We start from the raw sequence: 20777 nt of genomic DNA, 5'->3' as shown, positions 1-20777 counted from the left end.
AGCAGGAAAAGCAACTAGAAAATCAGATTAAGTAAGGAGTGTCAGAGTGCAAGCCCTAATGAGGAAGTGTGAAAAAAGAAACATGGCGCGGCATTTTTTCAGTAGGAAAAGTCTAGATATACTACACTGAATACAATGACATTGTTACTCTAGCTGCTTATACAGGCGCAGTGCAGGAATTCTCAGAGCACGCCTACGCGCACATTTTCTCCCCTTCTGTTTCACTCTCTTTCCACTTTCCTCTCTCTCCCTTTTTTCCCCTCTCCTTTCCCCCTCCCATCACTTGGTCTTTCGGTCTTTCAGTCAGTCCGTTGATGTCTCTCCTTCCAACCCTTTATCCCCCTCCCCCCTTCCTTTTCCGCCTCTAGCGGACGCAACTTGCGCATGCGCACTCGGTACAAAGCCTCGCTCTTTGTCTCCATCTGTCGTTCACACGAACTCAAGTCTTTCGCATTCGGTAGCCAATAAGATCGAAGAAATCGTGGAAAACCGATTCCGCCTCTGGAGATAAACGTTGATTGGCAGGTCAGATAACCAATAGAGAACGCCACTTTGTAGCCCTTGGGAGCCACCGAGCTCCGTCGTCTGGTTTCCGGCGGTCGCGCGCTCTTTTCTCGGGACGGTAGAGGCCGTGTAGCGTCGCCTTTACTCTGAGGAGAAAACTGTCGGTAGAGGGTGAGTTTGGGGACGACTTAGTTCTTGTTCGAGAGGGGAGTAGGATTTTTCGCGACAATGGTGAAGACAGAGGCGAGAGCGAGGCCGGGTTTGGAGGGAGTCGGGCCGTTCGTTCCGAGGCCTCTTTTGAGGCCTTGTCCCCGCCGCCACACGGCCTCCTCAGCCCACCCGCGGGGGCCCATCGCTCTCCCCTCGCCTCACCTTCGGCTTTAACCTGGTTCCCGTTTCCCTTCCCGCCTCTTTTCTTTGTGCGACACATCTTGGAATCTGAGCCCTGTCAGTAAGTTCCCCGGCCCTTGAGCCGACCTGGGCCTGAGGGTGTGGGGTCTATTATCCGAGAGCCCTGAAGTCGCGGCTGCAGGAGGAGGCGCTTTGTCGGGTGCTCCTCCTCTCGACCTCTTGAGGCCATTAATTCCGGAGGAGAAAGCGCCCCCCCTCCCAGCGATGTTTTTTTGGCGAAACTCTTAGCTGGGAAGTTCATCTGCTAGTCCAAACCTCGCCGCTTTCCTAGGCAGGTTCCTGGAGGCTTTTTTTTTTTTTTTTTTTTTTTTTTTTTTTTTTTTGGGTCTTGTTGCCTGGCTACTCGACCCATCTATGGCATCACTTTTTAAAATGAAAATGAATGTTATGGATTTTCTATCGGGTATTTTACATTTGGAAAAATTATTGTCGTAAGTTGATGCTTTTCTTTGTGTTCTTAACAGAGAAGTCGAGGTTAGAGAGGACTGGGAGGCACTTTGCTATCTTCAGTGGAAGTTGAGGTAGGTGTAGGGGGTAGAGTTGCCAGATGAAATACAGGACACCCCGTTAGATTTGAATTTCACGTAGGCAACAGATTATTTTTTAGTATACGTTGCATGGGACTTATACTAAAAATCATTCATTTTTTAACATCTGAAATTCAAATTTAACTGTAGTGTGTTTTTATTTGATACGTCTGGCAACTCTAATGGGAGAGTACTGGTTGCACTTACATTGCTTCTTTGTCTGACTTCCTTATTACTAAAGGTCCTAAGAGACTCTTAGGAAAGGACCTTACCATGCCAGTGCCTCCTACAGCTTTCAGACTGGTCCACATCCAGGCAGCCATCTCCGTCTGGTAGATTTTTACTAGATTTACCCCCGCAGTTTCCACTTAAAAAGTTGATCCTTTTCCTGAAAATTAAGGGGACATTTATTTAGATTTCAGCTATATGTGATGTAATGTTTGGTCCTGTACCTGAACAACATTTGTGCAGTTGTGTTGCAAATAGCACCAGTTTTTCTAACATAAATATGTGTTTTCTCTCAAGAAAGTCCATCAGGGTTAGACTTAAGGGCGGATAAGTAGACAGAAATCCTTACTGCTGACCTTTATGCTTTGTTCTTTTCTCAGAGGCCCAGTGGTTAGGGGGCAGTGAATTTATTACCAAGATACCTGCACATACTTTCAAATTATATTGGTGGTCATCATCAGAAGTACATTATAGGGACAACACTTACTGAGTACTTGCTACTTTGTGGGCACTGTTTTAGGTGATTTATACAATATTTAGTGTTCACCGTTGAATGCCTGCTTGGGAAATAAAAAACTGAAGGGAAAGATTATAAAGATTGGCATTATGGAGACATTTATTCAACACAAAGGTAGGCAGTTTGGTTGTAAAAATAATTTTTGCTAGAATGCAGAAGAGCAGGGGAAGAATGTAACTGATGACATTTGTCTAACTGGAGCACCCACCATATGTAGAAATAGGGGTAGTGGTTGCCAGCAGGAACAAGTGACTGCTGTGTTACGTGACCTCATTTAGTCAGAATAACCAGCCCTATGAGATAGATGTTACAGGTGAGGAAACTGAGGCTCAGAGGTTAAGTGACATTTTAGTAAGTGTTTTGGATTCTGAACTCTAAAATCAAGGTGAGCTTGATTACACAGTTTGTAGCATAGGGATGAGTATGAGCTTTAGAGTTCAACAGACCTGAGTTCTACTCCATGCTCCATCACATTTTTGTGTGACCTTGGATGTGCATCAGTTTTCTTATTCAGAAGAATGATAGTTACGAGCATTAAATGAGATAATACGGACTTAGCACAGTGCCTGACATACAGTGGTCAATAAATATCTGGTATTATCATCTTAACTACCAGGCTACACTTTCTAAAACCAAAAATAACCTCCCTTGAAGTAATTCTAAATGGTTTAGGACATCCCAGTGCTCAAGATCATTTCTACTAAGTTGTAAAATGGCCTTTTTTGAAATGGAGTGGTGAGGTGTGGTTAGGATGTAAATATAGAGTTTTTAATATTTCAGTTTTGAGTGGCTCTCTATAAGGATTTCTGTTAACATATACATTGTGGGTTCCTGAATGGGATGCAGGGTATTGAGGCTGGGGCCACTGCCTCTTAAATTAAAGGCTGGAGGGGAAAAAAAAGAGCCTCCTTGGATTCTAGCCAGAGGTAAGAAGAACTAGTTGGAGAAATGGCTGTGGATAATTCAAGTTTCTGCCGTAGGCCACTTTGGGGTCAGGGGAAGGGAGGGGTTTGATTCATGGGACTCAAATAGGAAAAGATCTGATTCTAATGCCCACTTACCTGTCCTCACCTGTAGCTGGGGTAGACTTTAAATTTTGTGTTTTAATTTCCTACTTTTATATCTTGTTTTTAAAAAACATTTTTTAAGGTATCCCATTTGCTGTGGAACTGGTACACTTATTCATGGCGTTTAAAGTTGTTACACTATGTGGCAAGAGTCACAAAGGCATTTAATTACTCTGTTTTTAAGAATTTATCCTAAGGAAATAAACAAAGCTATAAGCAAGAAGGTATTTATTTCAGCATTGTAATAGGAAAAAGCTGAAAACAGCCTAAATGTCTCATAGGGAGTAGTTTAGTAAATTAGTGTACATCCAATTGGACTTTATGTAGCCATTAACAAGTATAATTAAGTTGACACTATAGAAATGGGGAAAGGGTGAATATACAACAATGCATTTATGATTGCAGTTTTGAAATGACAGTGTATGTTTTGAAGGTAAATAAGCAAAAATGGAAATTGTGGGAGGAATATATAGTCATGGAGGTGCCCCAAGATTTAGCTGTGAGCATTGTTTATAATGATGAAAAGTTAGAAACAGCCCAAGTGTCCCAACACAATAGGGACTTGGTTGACAGCTGAATACTTTGTCCGCTAACAGTAAATGTAGAAGATTTAGTGACATGCAATATACCATTTAGAATACATACAAATGTATAAATCAGTGACTGAAAGGGTATACCAAAATGTTAACAGTGACTTTTGTAGTGGTGGGTCTTTGGGGTTTTCTTTATTTTTGTTTTTATTTCCACGTTTTCTATGTTAAAGATGTATTTTGTACTTTATTAATGAGAAACAAAAGATTGATGAAATGATACAAATGAGAATTCAAGCCTTGGCTTAAATGTCAGGTTTCTAGTGAGGCTAACCTCACAGGTCTATTTAAAATTGCAATCTTCCCCCTTCCACTCCCTGTCCATTTTTCCCCCCTCCGCCCCCTTTTCTTTATTTTCCCCTACACTTAACCTCTTCTTAAGTACTGTGTAATTTAATTATGTATATTGTTTTCTCTCACTGGAAGGTTATCACTGCTGAAGGCAAGAATCTGCTTTTGTTCATTGAGGCATCCCAAGCACCTAGAATAGTGCCTAGCAAATAATAAGCATTCAATGAATATTTGTTGAATGGAATTAGTTTAAAAATTAGTAAAAAAATTATCAACCTACAACCAGGACAGATTTCATTTTTGCCCACCTTCTGTTTCTTATCTACAGTCATGCATTTATAAAAACACTTCCCCTCTTAAAGCATCAAACATTTTTTCATGTTTACATGGTCTTTATAATTTTTAATGCTGTGTAACATTCCATTGTATAGATGTACCACAATTTATTAAAAACACTGCCCCTAATTTTGGGTACCTAAGTCATTTTTATCATTTTTGTTACCAGAAAGCCCATTACAGTGAGTATTTCGTGGATGTAGTTTTAAACTTTAAAATGATATTCTTAGGATAAATTACTGGAAGTAGAATTCCTGAGTTAAAAGAATAGGAACATTCTTGATAGCTCTTGTTACCTATTGTCTTATGAAACAACTTTTGGATACAGAACTTAATTGCAGATAGTGGGAAGCAGCCGCATAGCACAGGGAGATCAGCTCTGTGCTTTGTGACCACCTGGAGGGGTGGGATAGGGAGGGTGGGAGGGAGGGAGACGCAAGAGGGAAGGGATGGGGGAACAGATGTATATGTATGACTGATTCACTTTGTTATAAAGCAGAAACTAATTAAAAAAAAGAACTTAATTGCATTGATGTTTTCAGTTTTGGTGGGATATGATATGTATTAGAAAGTTTTTATACACATAGAAGTATTCTTATATACCCATAATCCAAAATCAACAGTTATTAAGCCTTTGTCACATTTTTTTGGTCTGAGGAATATAATTTATTTTAAAGGAATCATGATGTTAATAATGGAGTATTCAGGGAAAAGGTCCTTTTCTGCATCTTTCCTTCAGTTAAATTTGACTGGAGGGTCCTGTGTTGAGGGGAAAAGATTGAGGATTGATTTTGCCCTTTAATTTACTGAAGAACTGCCTTTGGATGAGGAAGATGGTCCTCACTTTGTTAACCTGATCCATTAGGAAATTTCCATTTTAAAACCATTAACTTTTGTATTCAGTCTGGATTTTACCAGGAGTTTTCATTTGTTATGCTGATTTTTTTTTTTTTTTTTTTTGGCCACACGGTGTGGCTTATGGGATCTCAGTTCTCCAACCAGGGATTTAACTCAGGACACAGTAGTGAAAGCCCAGAATCCTAACCACTAGGCCACCAGGGAACTCCCTTATGTTGATTTTTAAATGACAGAATTCAAGATTTTATGATTGTATAATTTTGTATTTGCTGCTTTTATTGCTTTGGTAGTCGTTAATTTTTCCATTGTGATTAATAGCAGTATTTACCAAGTGTTTACTATACGCCAGTACAGAACTAGTGTTTTCACATACTCATTAATCTTTATAGCTACTTTGAGAGGTAGGTGTTTTTATTATTCCTTTTATAACAGCTTAAGAAACTGGTGCAGAAGTAATTTACTAAGGAGTACATGGCTAGTAAGTAAGTATTAGGACCATGCTTCAAATCTAAGTATATCTAACTCCACAGCCCATACTTTGCCTGCTGTTCATTCCACAGTATCTACTGTAGGCTAGGACTGCAAGGTACCAGAGAAGAACAAGACTTATAATTAGTCCTTGTGATAACTAGAATCTGTTTCAGTCATTGTGTTTTAAAGTGTGCTTTAATATTATGATAAGGCCAATTTTTAGGGAGTAGATTCTTTTGGGAAAGTAGTTTCCTATTAATGCATATAGTTATTGAACTGTAAGTTTCCTCAAGTCATTCTAGTGCAAGCTGTTCTTATCTAGTACTTGTCTAGTTTCTATGTACAACATAACTGCTAGTGCTGGTGGTTTTTAGATTTTTGAATTGTAGTCCTTTGCCATACTTGTTAAAAATAATACCAAAGGTGATTAATGACATACAAGTCATCAGGAAGATGGCTGATTGTGTTCTTAGCACTGAATGTATTTGACCTTCTACCGTTTCTTTTTAGGGTGCAAAAATGCAGAGCAATAAAACTTTTAACTTGGAGAAACAAAACCACACTCCGAGGAAACATCATCAGCATCACCATCAGCAGCACCACCAGCAGCAACAGCAGCAGCCACCACCTCCACCAATACCTGCAAATGGGCAGCAAGCCAGCAGCCAAAGTGAGTACATGCTAAGTAATGGGGTAGAAATAGGTCCCTTCTTGGGAATAGTTTCTTGATTTTGAGATTAGATTCTTGGGATTATAAAGTAATGGGCCTTTGTAGCACACCCTTGTTGTTCTTTTCTCTATTTATCTCTTAATACTTAGGATAGAAAAAGGCTGATTCTCTGAAATAAGGAGCAGACATGTAGGATAGCAGTTGAGTACAGGTTGCTTTGCTGCATTGGCACATTCTGTTGCTAAACAGATGGCTGCATATTTTACCTCAGAGCTTGGTTCTTAGAGGTAATCATCAGATGACTAGTACATAGAGAAGATATAGAAAAGGTCTTTAAGACTTAATGGAGAAGAAGTCTGGTATTAAGTATTATACTTTTATCTTAGGGCCTGTGCCACCACATTTGTAAAAAAAATATTTATTTATCTATTTGGTTGCACCGGGTCTTAGTTGCGGCAGGCAGGCTTCCCAGTTGTGGCATGCGAACTCCCAGCCTCGGCATGCATGTGGGATCTAGTTCCCTGACCAGGGATCAAACCCGAGCCCCCTGCATTGGGAGCCCGGAGTCCTATACACTGCGCCACCAGGGAAGTCCCTGTGCCACCCCATTTTTAATCAGAGTAAAAGGTCTTTAAAGGTATGTTTCCATCCATTCAGCAAATTTTGAGCACCTGTTGTGTGCCTCTAAGACTACAACCAACCTCAACCCTCTTTATTTCCAGAGATTCCTACAAAGAATACTCTTCCCTAACTCATTCTTTTCATTCATTCCATTACCCCAAGCCTGAAAGAATGGGAACTGTTAAGGTTATGAAGATTAGTGAGGGATTGGGAAATGGAACAATTATGTTTTAAATGTAAAAACCTGATCCCTTCTGACCTAGGGCTCCTTGACTTGCTTAATTTTCTCTTTCTGTCTCTGAGTTAGTCCAGGGTGGCTCCTGGCCCATAGTAGAGTTGTTGAGAAGTCTCCCCAGATCTCTGCCTACTGCTTTCACATTCTAAGGTGCAATTTACTGATAAGTGGTTAGTGGATAGATTCCATTATTGGGAAATGGTGTTTGACTTCTCTACAGCAATTATATTGCCCATCTAGCAGCAGTTGTAACTCTTTGAGAATGTGACTGTGTGTCTTCTCTCAGATGAAGGCTTGACTATTGACCTGAAGAATTTTAGGAAACCAGGAGAGAAGACCTTCACCCAGCGTAGCCGGCTCTTTGTGGGCAATCTTCCTCCTGACATCACTGAGGAGGAAATGAGGAAACTATTTGAGAAATATGGGAAGGCAGGCGAAGTCTTCATTCATAAGGACAAGGGCTTTGGCTTTATCCGCTTGGTGAGCAACTGTGGGCTTTTAGAGCATGTGCTCTAAAAGGTGGGGAAGCTGGGGAATGATGGATATGGAAAGTTAGGCAGTAGAAATAATCCTCAGATGACATTAAAAGCTTATAGTTACAGTTGGCGGAACAGGACAAAAATGCAGATTTTATTTTAATTTTTCCTCATAGGTTTTTGTTTTGTTTCAAGGACAACATAGGTTTATTTGCCTAGGACTCTGGGGCTAAAGTATGCCCTTTGGAACTTCTTTTGTTTTAATTTGGAAATTTCAAACATATAGAAGTGGAGAGAATAGTATAATGAACCTGCACTTACTTGTTACCCAGCTTCAGTAACTATCAACTCATAGTTAATTTTGTTTTATCTCTACCCTTCTATTTACTGCCCCCCACAAATATTTTAATAAATTAGATTTTTTTTCCAAAAAAAAAAGGTTTTTATTTTAGTAATGATCAAGGTTTATATAATTTATTTCCAAAGCCCTTACACGTTATCTCACTTAAGATTCGTCAAAACCTTGAGGGAACAGTTTTATTTGTATGTATTTTTTAAAAAAATTTAAGTGTAGATCTTTTTTTAAAAAAATCTGACTTGATTTAGGAAATGTGTTTAAGTGCATGGGGGAAACGTTTCTGGGCATTATCTATCTCCATAAATGAGGGACATAATGTGCTAGCAAGATCACTGGGTGTTACGGTCAGAACTAGTCTTCATTCCAGATCTACCACTAACTATATAGGCAAGTCGTTTTTTCTAGGGCTCAGCTTCCTCTTCAGTAATGTGGAGGGTCCCATCAAGGTCTGTGGTTCTAAAGAGGCCTCTTGTAGGGCATAGTGATTCTGGTTAAACTTGTATATAGCTAGCAAAAATTAAAATAATTCTGGCTGCTGTACTGTAAGGGTAGGCTTTATGATGGTCATTCTTGTCCAGATGATCTGTTAACACTTCAGAGAATAGCCTATGATACCAGTGACCATGTAAGTGGTATTAACTCTAGAATTTCCAGTTGATATATTGCAAGGCCATCAGAGCAGTTAGGCTAACCAAAGAGTTATCTGAAACACCTGACTCCATTCTTCCAGTTCTATCCATGTTTCTTTGTATGCTTGTTGCCAAGGGGTTTTTTTGGGTTTTTTGGAGACATTGAGCTATTCTTCTTGAGCCTCTTGATGGCTGTGTAGGTGATCTTTGTCCAACTGAGTTATTCTGACTTTCCTCTGCTTCCTAGGAAACAAGAACCCTAGCAGAGATTGCCAAAGTGGAACTGGACAACATGCCGCTCCGTGGAAAGCAGCTGCGTGTGCGCTTTGCCTGCCATAGTGCATCCCTTACAGTCCGAAACCTTCCTCAGTATGTGTCCAATGAACTGCTGGAGGAAGCCTTTTCTGTGTTCGGCCAGGTGGAGAGGGCTGTAGTCATTGTGGATGATCGAGGAAGGCCCTCAGGAAAAGGCATTGTTGAATTCTCAGGGAAGCCAGCTGCTCGGAAAGCTCTGGACAGATGCAGTGAAGGCTCCTTCCTGCTAACCACGTGAGTGAGGGGTCATTTTCAGAAACATACCTTAAATGCTACTTCCTTCTGTGGCCTGGGGAGTTAGCCTCTAAGAGCCATGTTCCTGTGTTCATTTAAAGACTTTTGATATAATTCAGCTCTAGTAGAGTTTTCAGTGTACTCTTAAATTAATGGAAATGGTATGAGGATTAAAAAATAAACCTTTGCAGTCTTTCAGTAGGTTGTCATTTAATCAGTGTTAAGTCTCCCCTTATGGTGAAGTTTTAGAACTCTAAAAAGTTGTTTTGTGCATGTAACGTCTCTCTTAGTATTTACCCCAAGTCGTTACCTTGAGTTCTGTAGATACCATATATAAAGGCTGCACTTGGAACGTCCCTGGTGGCCCAGGGGTTAGGAATCTGCCTGGCAATGCAGGGGACATGGGTTCGATCCCTGGTCCGGGAAGATCCCACGTGCCGCGGAGCAACTAAGCCCATGCGCCACAATACTGAGCCCACACACCACAACGACTAAAGCCCGCGTGCCTAGAGCCGGTGCTCTGCAACAAGAGAAGCCACCATGATGAGAAGCCCCCACACCGCAATTAGAGAAAGCCTATGCACAGCAACAAAGACCCAATGCAGCCAAAAAATAAATTAAATAAAAAAAATAAATAAATAAAGGCTGCACTTAAGTCCTCCACCTACTTAAAGACTGTATTCAGAGATCTGAAACCTGACTCTATCCTGTCAACCCCAGATTCCACATAATGCCATTAAAAGGGCGTGGTTACTTAGGACTGCGTATAAAAACCCCTTCAGAAGTATGTTTAATTGTCCAATCCTGACCCCTAACTAGTTCCCTGTGCCGGTATAATTTGATTAACACTGAGCATCTCTCTCCCAGATTTCCTCGACCTGTGACTGTGGAGCCCATGGACCAGTTAGATGATGAAGAGGGACTCCCAGAGAAGCTGGTTATAAAGAACCAACAGTTTCACAAGTATGTGGTCCTGACAGATTCCCTGTTAGGTATTGCCTGTTCTTAAGGAAGCTTGTAAAGAGATGTGTAAAAGAGGCACATCTTTGCTGTATGTGTTCACTGGCAGCCATTGTCTTGGCCCTCGGGAGGAATGTAGTGTTTCGTTGGGAAAATCTTGGACAAAAGTTTTAGTAACCTAGGAACCTTGTGTATAGGGAGCGAGAGCAGCCACCCAGATTTGCACAGCCTGGCTCCTTTGAGTATGAGTATGCCATGCGCTGGAAGGCACTTATTGAGATGGAGAAGCAGCAACAGGACCAAGTGGACCGAAACATTAAGGAAGCTCGTGAGAAGCTGGAGATGGAGATGGAGGCTGCTCGCCATGAGCACCAGGTCATGCTAATGAGGCAGGGTGAGTATCGGCCTGTAAGTCTTAAAACTATAAGAAGGACAGAGTAACTTTTTTCAGGAGTTTCTTTGTATCAATCAGTAGAGAAAGGCCTAAACTTCAACTTTTATTCTCTGAAATATTTTGTTGATCTTGGTAGGCAAATGAGCTTGGAGATGTGGCAGAGGATACTGGATTCTGTGGAGAAGGAAATAATAGGTTTGACTTCATTTTTGGAATCTGGATACCTCGGATGGCCACTCAGGGATTAAATATCCCCTTTGCTTTCTGGATCTATCTTTATGGAAAATTACTGGGCCTATGTACTCTCAATCAGTCTGTTGTTTTCATAGATTTGATGAGGCGTCAAGAAGAACTTAGGAGGATGGAAGAGCTGCACAACCAAGAAGTGCAAAAACGAAAGCAGCTGGAGCTCAGGTAGCTCTTTTCTCCAACCCTTTTTATCTGACAACTTTAAAATGTAATGTCTCTCTCCTGTTTCCTACCACCATGCTACCTCATGCATTTGTAAATATGTTGGCAAATATTTCCTGGCTGCTTCTCAAGTTCTCTCTTTAGATTGGAGATGTTTCAGGTACCCATGGTTCTAGGAATTCCTGGGACTGCGCTAAAGAGGGAAGCAGCTGAGTGCTGGTCTTATGAGACTGGCTCCTTTGGGAAAGAACTTTTTTCCCTGAAGGACACATCTGGGTTGTTTTAGGGCTGGGCACATTTAACAGTGAGTTTCCTGGAGAGCTATGATAGTTTTCAGTAGGCTCTTGATCTCCTTGGCTGAGTCCCCTATTAAGATAATCTGTTCGAGTTTTGGAATGCCTCTGCTTAAATATCTTGGTGACTTCTCTGTAGGCAGGAAGAGGAGCGCAGGCGCCGTGAGGAAGAGATGCGGCGGCAACAAGAAGAAATGATGCGACGACAGCAGGAAGGATTCAAGGGAACATTCCCTGATGCGGTATTATCTCCCATGTGCCCATGATATGAAAAACTCATCATGAATTGTCCATTAGGACTATTAAAACACACTAGGCTATGACCAATTTTTCCATTCTATGACACTCCTTATAGAAAGAAGCATTCATAGGAAGGAAAGGTAAGGTTTGAAGAGGAGCTCTTCTTGCCTCACAGGCAATTTAGGATGAAAAGCTGGGGGGCCAGTGTATGCTGTTTAAACTCAGTGACTGCAGGATCAGATAGACCCCCAGTCCTGTAGCAGCCTTGACTGGTCTTCTGATGTCCTTGGCAGTTGTACAGGTTGGAGCCCTAGAAGAAATCAGCTATGTCTTTCCTTTTCTTTCATCTTTCCTTCTGTTCCTAATAGGAAACTCTGACTTGTGTCCTAGTAGCTCTAATCTTGAATTCATTGTACAGCTGTAAAGAGTTCAAGGAGCTGTTGTTGATGTTCTTCCTCAGCTTGGTCTCAGTGCACTTAGGATGTGTTTTCACTGTCTACTTCCCTTAGTATGTGGGCCTCAGTGGATTGTGGTAGAATGAATGCAGTGCTGTCGTGGACTGTCTTGAGTGTTTTTTGTTTTTCAGAGAGAGCAGGAGATACGGATGGGCCAGATGGCTATGGGAGGTAAGGACTTAAGGGGCTAATGGCTCTGCTTTCCTTTTTTGTCTTGTCTCTGGTAAACTAGGTAGCTTCTCCTACCTAGTCCAAATTTAAGAGGCTTGACATTTCTGGGAGCATCATTTTGGTGAGAGGGTAACATGTCTTAGGCCAGAGATCTTGAATTATTTCCTTTGGCATAGAAAAAGACTGACAGTCTCTGTCTCCTATACTGATCACACTGCTCTGCTTTAGGTGCTATGGGCATAAACAACAGAGGTGCTATGCCCCCTGCTCCTGTGCCAGCTGGTACCCCAGCTCCTCCAGGACCTGCCACTATGATGCCAGATGGAACCTTGGGATTGGTAATAAACTGCAGGGCCTTATAGTAACTCTAAATGGTAATAGGAGGAGGAAGGACTTTGCCTTCGTGGTCCTTGGGTCTGCCACAATTTTGCTACAGATGACAGTTTTTAGGATCACTGTTATCCATAAAATATTACCTCAAGATCTTTGTTTGGAGTCTTGTGCAAGCCCAGTCTCAAATTATATTTTACCCAGGAGTTAAGCAAATAACTGTCTGACTGGGTAGTCTTGATTGACTGTTTAGTTGCTACCCTGGGTGAACAGGTTCTTCTTTGGAGGGAAGGCAACAAAGGCTAGGCATTATCACATAAAATAGATGTGAGTCCAAAAGCTTTATGGCTCATACAGTCCTGAGGTGGTTTTAGTTCTACTGTCAAAATGTTTAAATTAGATAGGCTTAAGGTTGCTGAGGAGTGATGGACTGCCCTCGTCCATGTACCTGGTTCAGGAAAAAGGACTTGGCTAGCACTTAACCAGCCTAGGAGTATGTAATATTGCTTAGCATGGAGAAATACGGATAAAAAGTTACAGGTAGGATGGTAGGGTAGGACTGTATTTCAGGCTACTTTCCTTTTAGGGATAGCCACTAGAGTTCTAAACAGGCTTGGTCAACCCTACCATCAGGAGCCTTGAATAGTTGGGTGGAAATGGCCTCCGGGGAGGGACTACAGATGGGTGGGAAGCTAGGGCATAGGTTCTCTTATAACGTTGCTCTCTTTCTCTTTAAGACCCCACCAACAACTGAACGCTTTGGCCAAGCTGCTACAATGGAAGGAATTGGGGCAATTGGTGGAACCCCTCCTGCATTCAACCGTGCAGCTCCTGGAGCTGAATTTGCTCCAAACAAACGTCGCCGATACTAATAAAATTGCAGTGTCTAGTTTCCCAAAACCCTTAAAAGAAGGACCCTTTTTGGACTAGCCGAATTCTACCCTGGAAAAGTGTTAGGGATTCCTCCCAATAGTTAGGTCTTCCCTGCCTGTAGTACTCTAGGGAGTATGCTGGAGGCAGAGGGTAAGGGAGGGGCGATATTTAACAAATCAGTTCTGTGTGGTATATCCTTTAACTAACCAGTTCTGTGTGGTGCATTCCTAAAGTTTCATGTGATTGTTGAGAGCCTGAGGGGCGGGGAGCCATGATAAAATGGATCCAGTTAGGGCCATTAATCTTAATCATTCCACTCTTTGTCCACCCTGTTCTATTTGCTTTCTTGTCCTTACACCCCCATCCCAGAGACACTGCCACATATACCACAAAAACCAAACATCCCCCAATGACCTTGGCCCCATTGCTCCATTTGCTCCCAGGTGGGAATTCAGGCAGATGTCCACAGAGGTCACAGACAACATACATACGGTTCTGTTATATCCCATATATTACCCCTTTGTGTCCTAAGGAAGACATTTTCTCTTAGAGATTTTCATTTAGTATATCTTTAAAAAAACTCTTGTGTTAAACTTGCCTCCATCTTTTTCTTGGGTAAGGACAACTCAGAAATGGCCCTTTTGTGTCTATGACATTGCTGTTCACAGCTTTTCTTGATAGGCCTAGTACAATCTTGAGAATAGGGTTGCTGTATGCTGAAGGTCAGACAGTAGCTCTTAGCTTTGCCTATCTTAGGTAGTTATGCTGTGCATTTTTTATTGGTGTACCATGATTGATTTGTCCCTGATACCTTTGGAGTTTTTCTGAGAAATGAAGTAATGCAATGTCAACTTATTAAAATACATTTTAAGCCTTTTAATTTTCTGTGCTGTTTTTGAAGGGGCAGGGAGGGAGGGGAGTTCTGTCTCAGATGAGCACAAGGCTATAGGAATAATCCTTTACGACCTTTTGCTTAAAGTATTAATCATCCATCTAGGCAAACATGGGGAGGTTGGATGCATGCTATGACTGAAGTGGTTGACAAAGATTGGGGGCTATTGGTGGTACACAGAAGTAATGAGGATGGGAGGAAAGCTGCTCTGAAAGGGAGAAAATGGGCTGGAGGAATTGGGGTACCTTCACCAAGCTGGGGGGGGGCTCAAAATTGGTATTCATTTCTGAGCAGCTGCTGGTATGTCAGAGGCTTGGAATTAGCATGGTAAATCTAAAACTGTCTCAGCAGTGGTTAGCTGACCTCACCCAAGTTCCAAGCCCTACTCTGCTTGATCCTTTTTTCTTGAGCCTCAGAGCTAAAATGTTCCTGAGCTCTTTCCTATTGGCTGGGAAGACCAATTGAAGTTCCCTTGCCCATGTTAGGAGGTGTACGCCTCCTGAACTAAAGATAGAAACAGCTGGCCCTTCCAGGCAGCTAAAAGCCTCCAGACTAAGAGGTGTTCCCCACTCTGGCAGCCAGACTCCTTGAAACACCCTTTCAGTAATTCTACCAACGCCTCCATGTCTCTACTCTGCTATAACAAAGGCTGTGGGCAGCACTTTGACCCCCAAACCAACCTTCCTGGTGAGTAATCCTGACCTTGCCAGGAGCTCTGTGAGTGCTGGGCGAGTTGTCAGCTGTGGGCAGTCTGTTAAAGGAAGAAAGAAAAGAAAAATTTAGTGTACCTGCCATAGTTCTGAGTGATTTTCAGTCTTCACTGATTTTTTTTTTTATATCATACGGAAAGACTAAGCATATAAACCTGGAAAAAAGGTAAGAAGTGATGTTTTGGTATAGTATCTTTCCTTCCTTGATCCTTCTACCGGTATCCACAGATTCCTGTTGCCATCACCCTGGGGTCCCAATCTTCCATGATGCACTTAAGGTGAGGAATAGGCAAGGGGGGATAGCAAGAGCATTTCGCAAAAGAAATATAGCCAGGAATCTAAGCTGAGCTGGATCTCTTGTTATCAGGGTTGGTCCTGCTGCCGGAAGCGAACTGTAGATTTCTCTGAGTTCTTAAACATCAAGGTAAATTCTTTACTTCCTGGGATTCTGCCCCTAATAGAAGGATTCTATCCCTAATCCTCTCTCCTTATCTGTACTAGGGCTGTACTGTGGGACCACACTGTGCTGAGAAGCTCCCTGAGACCCCTCAACCTGAGGGCCCTGCCACAAGCAGTTCACTTCAGGAGCAAAAACCTCCGAATATGATTCCAAAGTCAGCAGAGACTTTGTGCCGGGAGAGGCCCAAGTAAAGAGGAGGAGGTCCCTGGGTTTTTCCTACATTAACGGAGCTTACTAGGAGTGATTAATGGGTCATTGAGGTTTGGAGACTAGTGACTAGAGATGTGAGGAGACCCAAGGATCAGGACTTGGTGTAACTTTGGTGCCTTAGGGGAAATTTGTGTCCAGAAATAATGTCCTTTGTGCTAAAGTGGTACGGAGTGATGGGAGAGGTATTCTGTGGGGCTTTTTTGTTGTGTTTTTGGGTTTCTTTTTTTTTTTTTTTTTTGGCTGCTCTGTCTGGCATGTGGGATCTTAGTTCCCTGACCAGGGATTGAACCCGTGCCCCTGCAGTGGAAGCACAGTTAACCACTGGACCTCCAGGGAAGTCCTGGGATAGGTATTTTGAATCAATAGAGTAGATAGCCTCTCATGAATATATACTTAGTTATAATACAAGGGGGATTGTTGAGAATGACTTTATTTTCTTTTTGGAAAAGAGCTTTAAAATAAGTTTTGCATCGGGCTTCCCTGGTGGCGCAGTGGTTGAGAGTCCGCCTGCCGATGCAGGGGACATGGGTTCGTGCCCCAGTCCGGGAAGATCCCACATGCCGCGGAGCGGCTGGGCCCGTGAGCCATGGCCGCTGAGCCTGTGCGTCCGGAGCCCGTGCTCTGCAACGGGAGAGGCCACAACAGTGAGAGGCCCGCGTACCGCAAAAATAATAATAATAATAATAATAATAATAATAAGTTTTGCATCAAGAAAAGGATGTAGTAGTATTGGCAGCCAGGAGACTGCAGAGAAGAATAAGTTAATTTTGTGGAAATAGTATGAGCAACAGAAGAAAGTCATATTGGGTCTACGACTAATTAGATGAAGAAGAAGAGGGAATGATGCAGTTCTGCAGAGAAATATGGTTGGATTTAGAGCAACTGAATAGATGGGCAAGAGGAGCCCTGGGGAATTCCCCAGGGCTCAAGGATTTGGCATGTCCACAGAGAAGAAAATTGGCAATGGGATTGCTACCCATCTTCTCTAACCCTGCTCCCCTTTCACCAGACTTCTTCGATTCCATTACCACTGTTGGGAAGGTTGGCGCTGTTGATCACGTTTAGTGGGTCAGGACTAAATCACCCCACCCATACTCCCTAGGTCAGAGTTGCCTCCAAAGCTGCTTCCACTAAATATATCCCAAGCCCTGGGAATGGCACTGGAACAGAAGGAATTAGACCAAGAACCTGGAGCAGGTAAGTGGGTCTTTAGTAGGACAGGCTTCACAGGCAGGAATTTAGTGAAAGTGGCAGTTGGGTGGGGGAAATGAATAGGGTTCCTGACTCTGTTTCCTTTGCCCAGGACTTGACAGTAGTCTGATCCAGACTGGTGCCAGCTGCCAGAACCCAGGATGTGATGCTGTGAGTGAGAGTTTGTGGAGGACTCAAGCATGTGGTTGAGAGATGCCACGCCTGAGGGATGACTGGGTATAGATATGAGGCTGCATAGGGTACATTTTTAAATGACCCAATTCTTTTCCTGATTCTCCTTTATCTGTCTCAGGTTTACCAAGGCCCGGAGAGTGATGCTACTCCATGTACCTACCACCCAGGAGCACCTCGATTCCATGAGGGGTGATGGAGGGGACTGGGTGGGCTGTGAGACAGGTTTCTCCCAATGTTGACCTTAAGATGGAAGTGGGGGCTTGTGGGGAGGGGAAAGGAGAGTCAGTTGAATTCTGTTCCTACCTCAGGATGAAATCTTGGAGTTGTTGTGGTATCCAGACCCTGGATTTTGGGGCATTCCTGGCACAGCCAGGGTGCAGAGTTGGTAGACATGACTGGGGGAAGCAGGTAAGTCCCGACTTTCCCGAACTCTTGATTAGAACCCAATTCCAAAATAATTTCTTCTCCCTATACCTCATGGCCAAGCTCTGTATCTTCTCCCTTTTGCATGGACCAAATAAGATTCTGCTCCTTATCCTTTACCAGCCCAGTGGTTTTGCAATATGAGGTAGTGTTGATCTTTCTGACACTCTCTGTCTCTTCTCCACATATACCATGAGAACGCCCCTTGGGTTAAGAGTTCATCCTTACCACCCACTTTTCACGTCTTCTTTTTAGCTGCCAGCGTCTTGCCGTCATGATTGGCACCAGACAGATTCCTTAGTAGTGGTGACTGTATACGGCCAGATTCCACTTCCTGCATTCAACTGGGTGAAGGCCAGTCAAACTGAGGTGAGGAACGTCTGATGCTGGATGGGAAGCCAATGAATTGGGTGATATTATAATCTTACAGGCAGAGTCATCGTAGGCAGTAAACATGTAGGCTCCATAGTCCTCTGAGAGGAAGGTAGACCTGTTAGGTCAGGGTTATCTGGCTGACCCGTGGATGTAGGGATTACACCACTGGCCGGCTTCTCTGTCGTAATGACTTGTTCTGACCTTCTGGGATTGTTACTACCCCTGTAATTCTTTTCTCTCAGCTTCATGTCCACATTGTCTTTGATGGTAACCGTGTGTTCCAAGCACAGATGAAGCTCTGGGGGGTAAGTGAAGATAAGGGGGCACAGGAGGGGGAGGCAGATGGGGTAAAAAGAAGGGCCAGACTGGAATGAATAGAGGGTGTCTTGAGGGAAGGAGTTGTAGTGGGAAAGTGGAGGTTTTCTCTTCATTTGCTTTGATATTCTCTCTCTCTCCCCCTCTTCCTCCCTCTTTTTCTCCCTCTCCCCCCAACTCCCCTTTCTTTCCTCTTTCTCTCTCTCCCTTACTTATTCCTTCCCTATATCTTTCCCCACCTTGCGTTTTTTATTTTTCTCCCTGTCATTCATCACCATCCTTCCCTGACCCCAATCCCTTTGATTTCCTCATTTTCTCTTCTGTGTTCCACTATCTTTCCCTCCTCCTCAGGTCATAAACGTGGAGCAGAGCTCTGTCTCCTTGATGCCATCTCGGGTTGAAATCTCCCTGGTCAAGGCTGACCCAGGATCCTGGGCCCAGCTGGAGCACCCCGATGCACTGGCTGAGAAGGCTAAGGCAGGGGTTGGGTTAGAGATGGATGAGGAAGAATCTGAGGATTCAGATGATGACCTGAGCTGGACAGAGGAGGAGGAAGAGGAGGAAGTGATGGGGGAATAGTGACACCAGACAGTCAAGTGTCTAGGTAGGACCTCAGTGACTCCCTTAGGATCTCAGAGACCAGGTTATGGTTGGCCATGTGGTGTCATTGAGCAGCAGGAGGCAGAAGGAGGGGAGAACAAAAGTGTCCCAACCATTCTGTTTTTTCCCTTAAATAAATCTTGTATTCTGCAGTTTCACATAGTGTCGTTCTCTCACCTCACTATCTAAGATTGTATTCATTCCCTCCAACTTCCGTGTGTGTGCAACACACGTGTGTGAAAAAAGCACATGTAATCAATTCTTCACAACCACCAAGTATTTACTGAGTACTTACTATGTGCCCAGTTATATGTTAGGTGGTTTAGAGGTATCTGAGAAACAGAAGACTCATTCATTCCTCTCAGGAAAATTGTAGTCAGGCTGACAAGTCAAGGCTCTACATGAGATAATGATAAATATTATCAGGTAGTTTAACTGAGTGCTAAATTGTGCAGTACAGTTTTGAAAAGCTGTAGGAGTTGAGAGAATGGAGTGATTAATGTGGACTGTAGTAGAAGGGGAAAGCTCCATGGAAGAAGTACATTTTTTACAGCTTTAATTAGGTACAATACACATCCCATACAATTTGCCTGTTCAAAGTGTAAAATTCAGGGTTTTTTTTTTTAGTGTGCTCAGAGTTATACAACCACAATCAATTTTACAATGTTTTCATCACTCCAAAAATAAACTCTGTACCCATTAGCAGTCATTCCCAGTGTCCCCCCCAGACTCATAGCCCTAGGCAACCACTTATCTACTTTCTGCCTCTGTGGATTTACCTATGCTGGATATTTCATATGAATGGAATCATACAATATGTGGTTGTTTGTGACAGGCTTCTTTCACTTAGGATAATGTTTTCAAGGTTCATCCATGTTATAACATGTATCAGTACTGCATTCCTTTTAATGGCCAAATAATATTTCACTGTGTGGATATACCACTTGTGTTTATCTCTTCATCAGTTGAGGTATATTTGGGTTGTTCCCACCTTTTGGCTATTATGAATAACGCTCCTATAATAATGCTCCCATGCACTCATGTTCAAGTTTTTATGTGGACATATGTTTTCATTTCTCTTGGATATATACCAAGTGTAATTGGAATGTAATTTCTGGGTCAAATGGTAACTTTTAACCTTTTGAGGAACTGACAGACTGTTTTCCAAAGAGGCTGCACCATTTTACATTCCCACCAGCAGTGTATGAGGGTTCCAATTTCTCCACATCCTCAATAACACTCTTGTTACTTGTCTTTTTTTATTATGACCATCCTAGTGGGTGTGAAGTGGAATCTCATTGTGGTTTTACTTTGACTTTCCCTGATGGCTAATGATGCTGAGCATCTTTACATGTACTTATTGGCCATTTTTGTATCTTATTTGGAGAAATGTCTATACAAATCCTTTGCCCATTTGTTACTAGGGTTGCTTGTCTTTTTATTGAGTTGTATTTTAAAAATATATTCTGGAGACAAGTCTCTTGTCAGATATATGATTTATAAATATTTTCTCCCATTCTCTGTGTTGTCTTTACACTTCCTTGATGGTGTCCTTTGATACACAAAAGTTTTTAATTTTTATGAAGTCTAATTTATCCATTTTTCCTTTGGTTGCTTGTGCTTTTGATGTCATATCCTAGAAACCATTGCCTAATCCAAGGTCATGAAAATTTACTCCTATGTTTTCTGAGAGTTTTATAGTTTTAGCTCTTACATTTAGGTCTTTGATCCATCGAGTTAGTTTTTGTATGTGGTACGAGGTAGGGGTCCAACTTTACATTTTTGCATATGGATATCCAGTTGTCCCAGCACCATTTGTGGAAGAGACTATTCTGTCCCCATTGAATTGTCCTAGCACCCTAGTTGAAAACCAATTAACCATAAATGTGAGGATTAAGAAATATATTTTGAATGGAAATTTGAAGAATGAGAAATTTGGAT

At 42.4% G+C, this 20777-nt stretch overlaps 2 protein-coding genes across 3 annotated transcripts; both read left to right on the top strand.

Annotated features, from left to right (window-relative positions):
* Window positions 1–569: 569 nt before the first annotated feature.
* NONO (non-POU domain containing octamer binding) lies at window positions 570–14345 on the top strand. Of its 2 annotated transcripts, XM_060087166.1 has the most exons (12): window positions 570–675; window positions 1380–1436; window positions 6311–6470; window positions 7613–7806; window positions 9037–9338; window positions 10206–10301; window positions 10496–10692; window positions 11022–11106; window positions 11536–11638; window positions 12223–12262; window positions 12491–12600; window positions 13330–14345. In XM_060087166.1, the coding sequence occupies exons 3-12, from the start codon at window positions 6320–6322 to the stop codon at window positions 13462–13464; spliced, it is 1413 nt and encodes a 470-aa protein (XP_059943149.1). In that variant the 5' UTR covers window positions 570–675; window positions 1380–1436; window positions 6311–6319; the 3' UTR covers window positions 13465–14345. The 2 variants fall into 2 exon arrangements, with proteins under 2 accessions (XP_059943149.1, XP_059943150.1); XM_060087167.1 differs by lacking the exon at window positions 1380–1436 and having other exon boundaries at window positions 572–675.
* Window positions 14346–14941: 596 nt separating this feature from the next.
* On the top strand, window positions 14942–18815 carry ITGB1BP2 (integrin subunit beta 1 binding protein 2). The gene is made up of 11 exons (XM_060087539.1): window positions 14942–15044; window positions 15296–15345; window positions 15435–15491; window positions 15569–15714; window positions 16840–16934; window positions 17041–17099; window positions 17242–17312; window positions 17432–17531; window positions 17802–17915; window positions 18164–18226; window positions 18588–18815. The coding sequence occupies exons 1-11, from the start codon at window positions 14981–14983 to the stop codon at window positions 18813–18815; spliced, it is 1047 nt and encodes a 348-aa protein (XP_059943522.1). The 5' UTR covers window positions 14942–14980.
* Window positions 18816–20777: the final 1962 nt, after the last annotated feature.

Source organism: Mesoplodon densirostris, chromosome X (assembly GCF_025265405.1).
Source record: "Mesoplodon densirostris isolate mMesDen1 chromosome X, mMesDen1 primary haplotype, whole genome shotgun sequence".
Taxonomy (NCBI): domain Eukaryota; kingdom Metazoa; phylum Chordata; class Mammalia; order Artiodactyla; family Ziphiidae; genus Mesoplodon; species Mesoplodon densirostris.
Note: the sequence above shows the minus strand (reverse complement) of the source record. Positions and strands in the feature narration are given on the sequence as shown.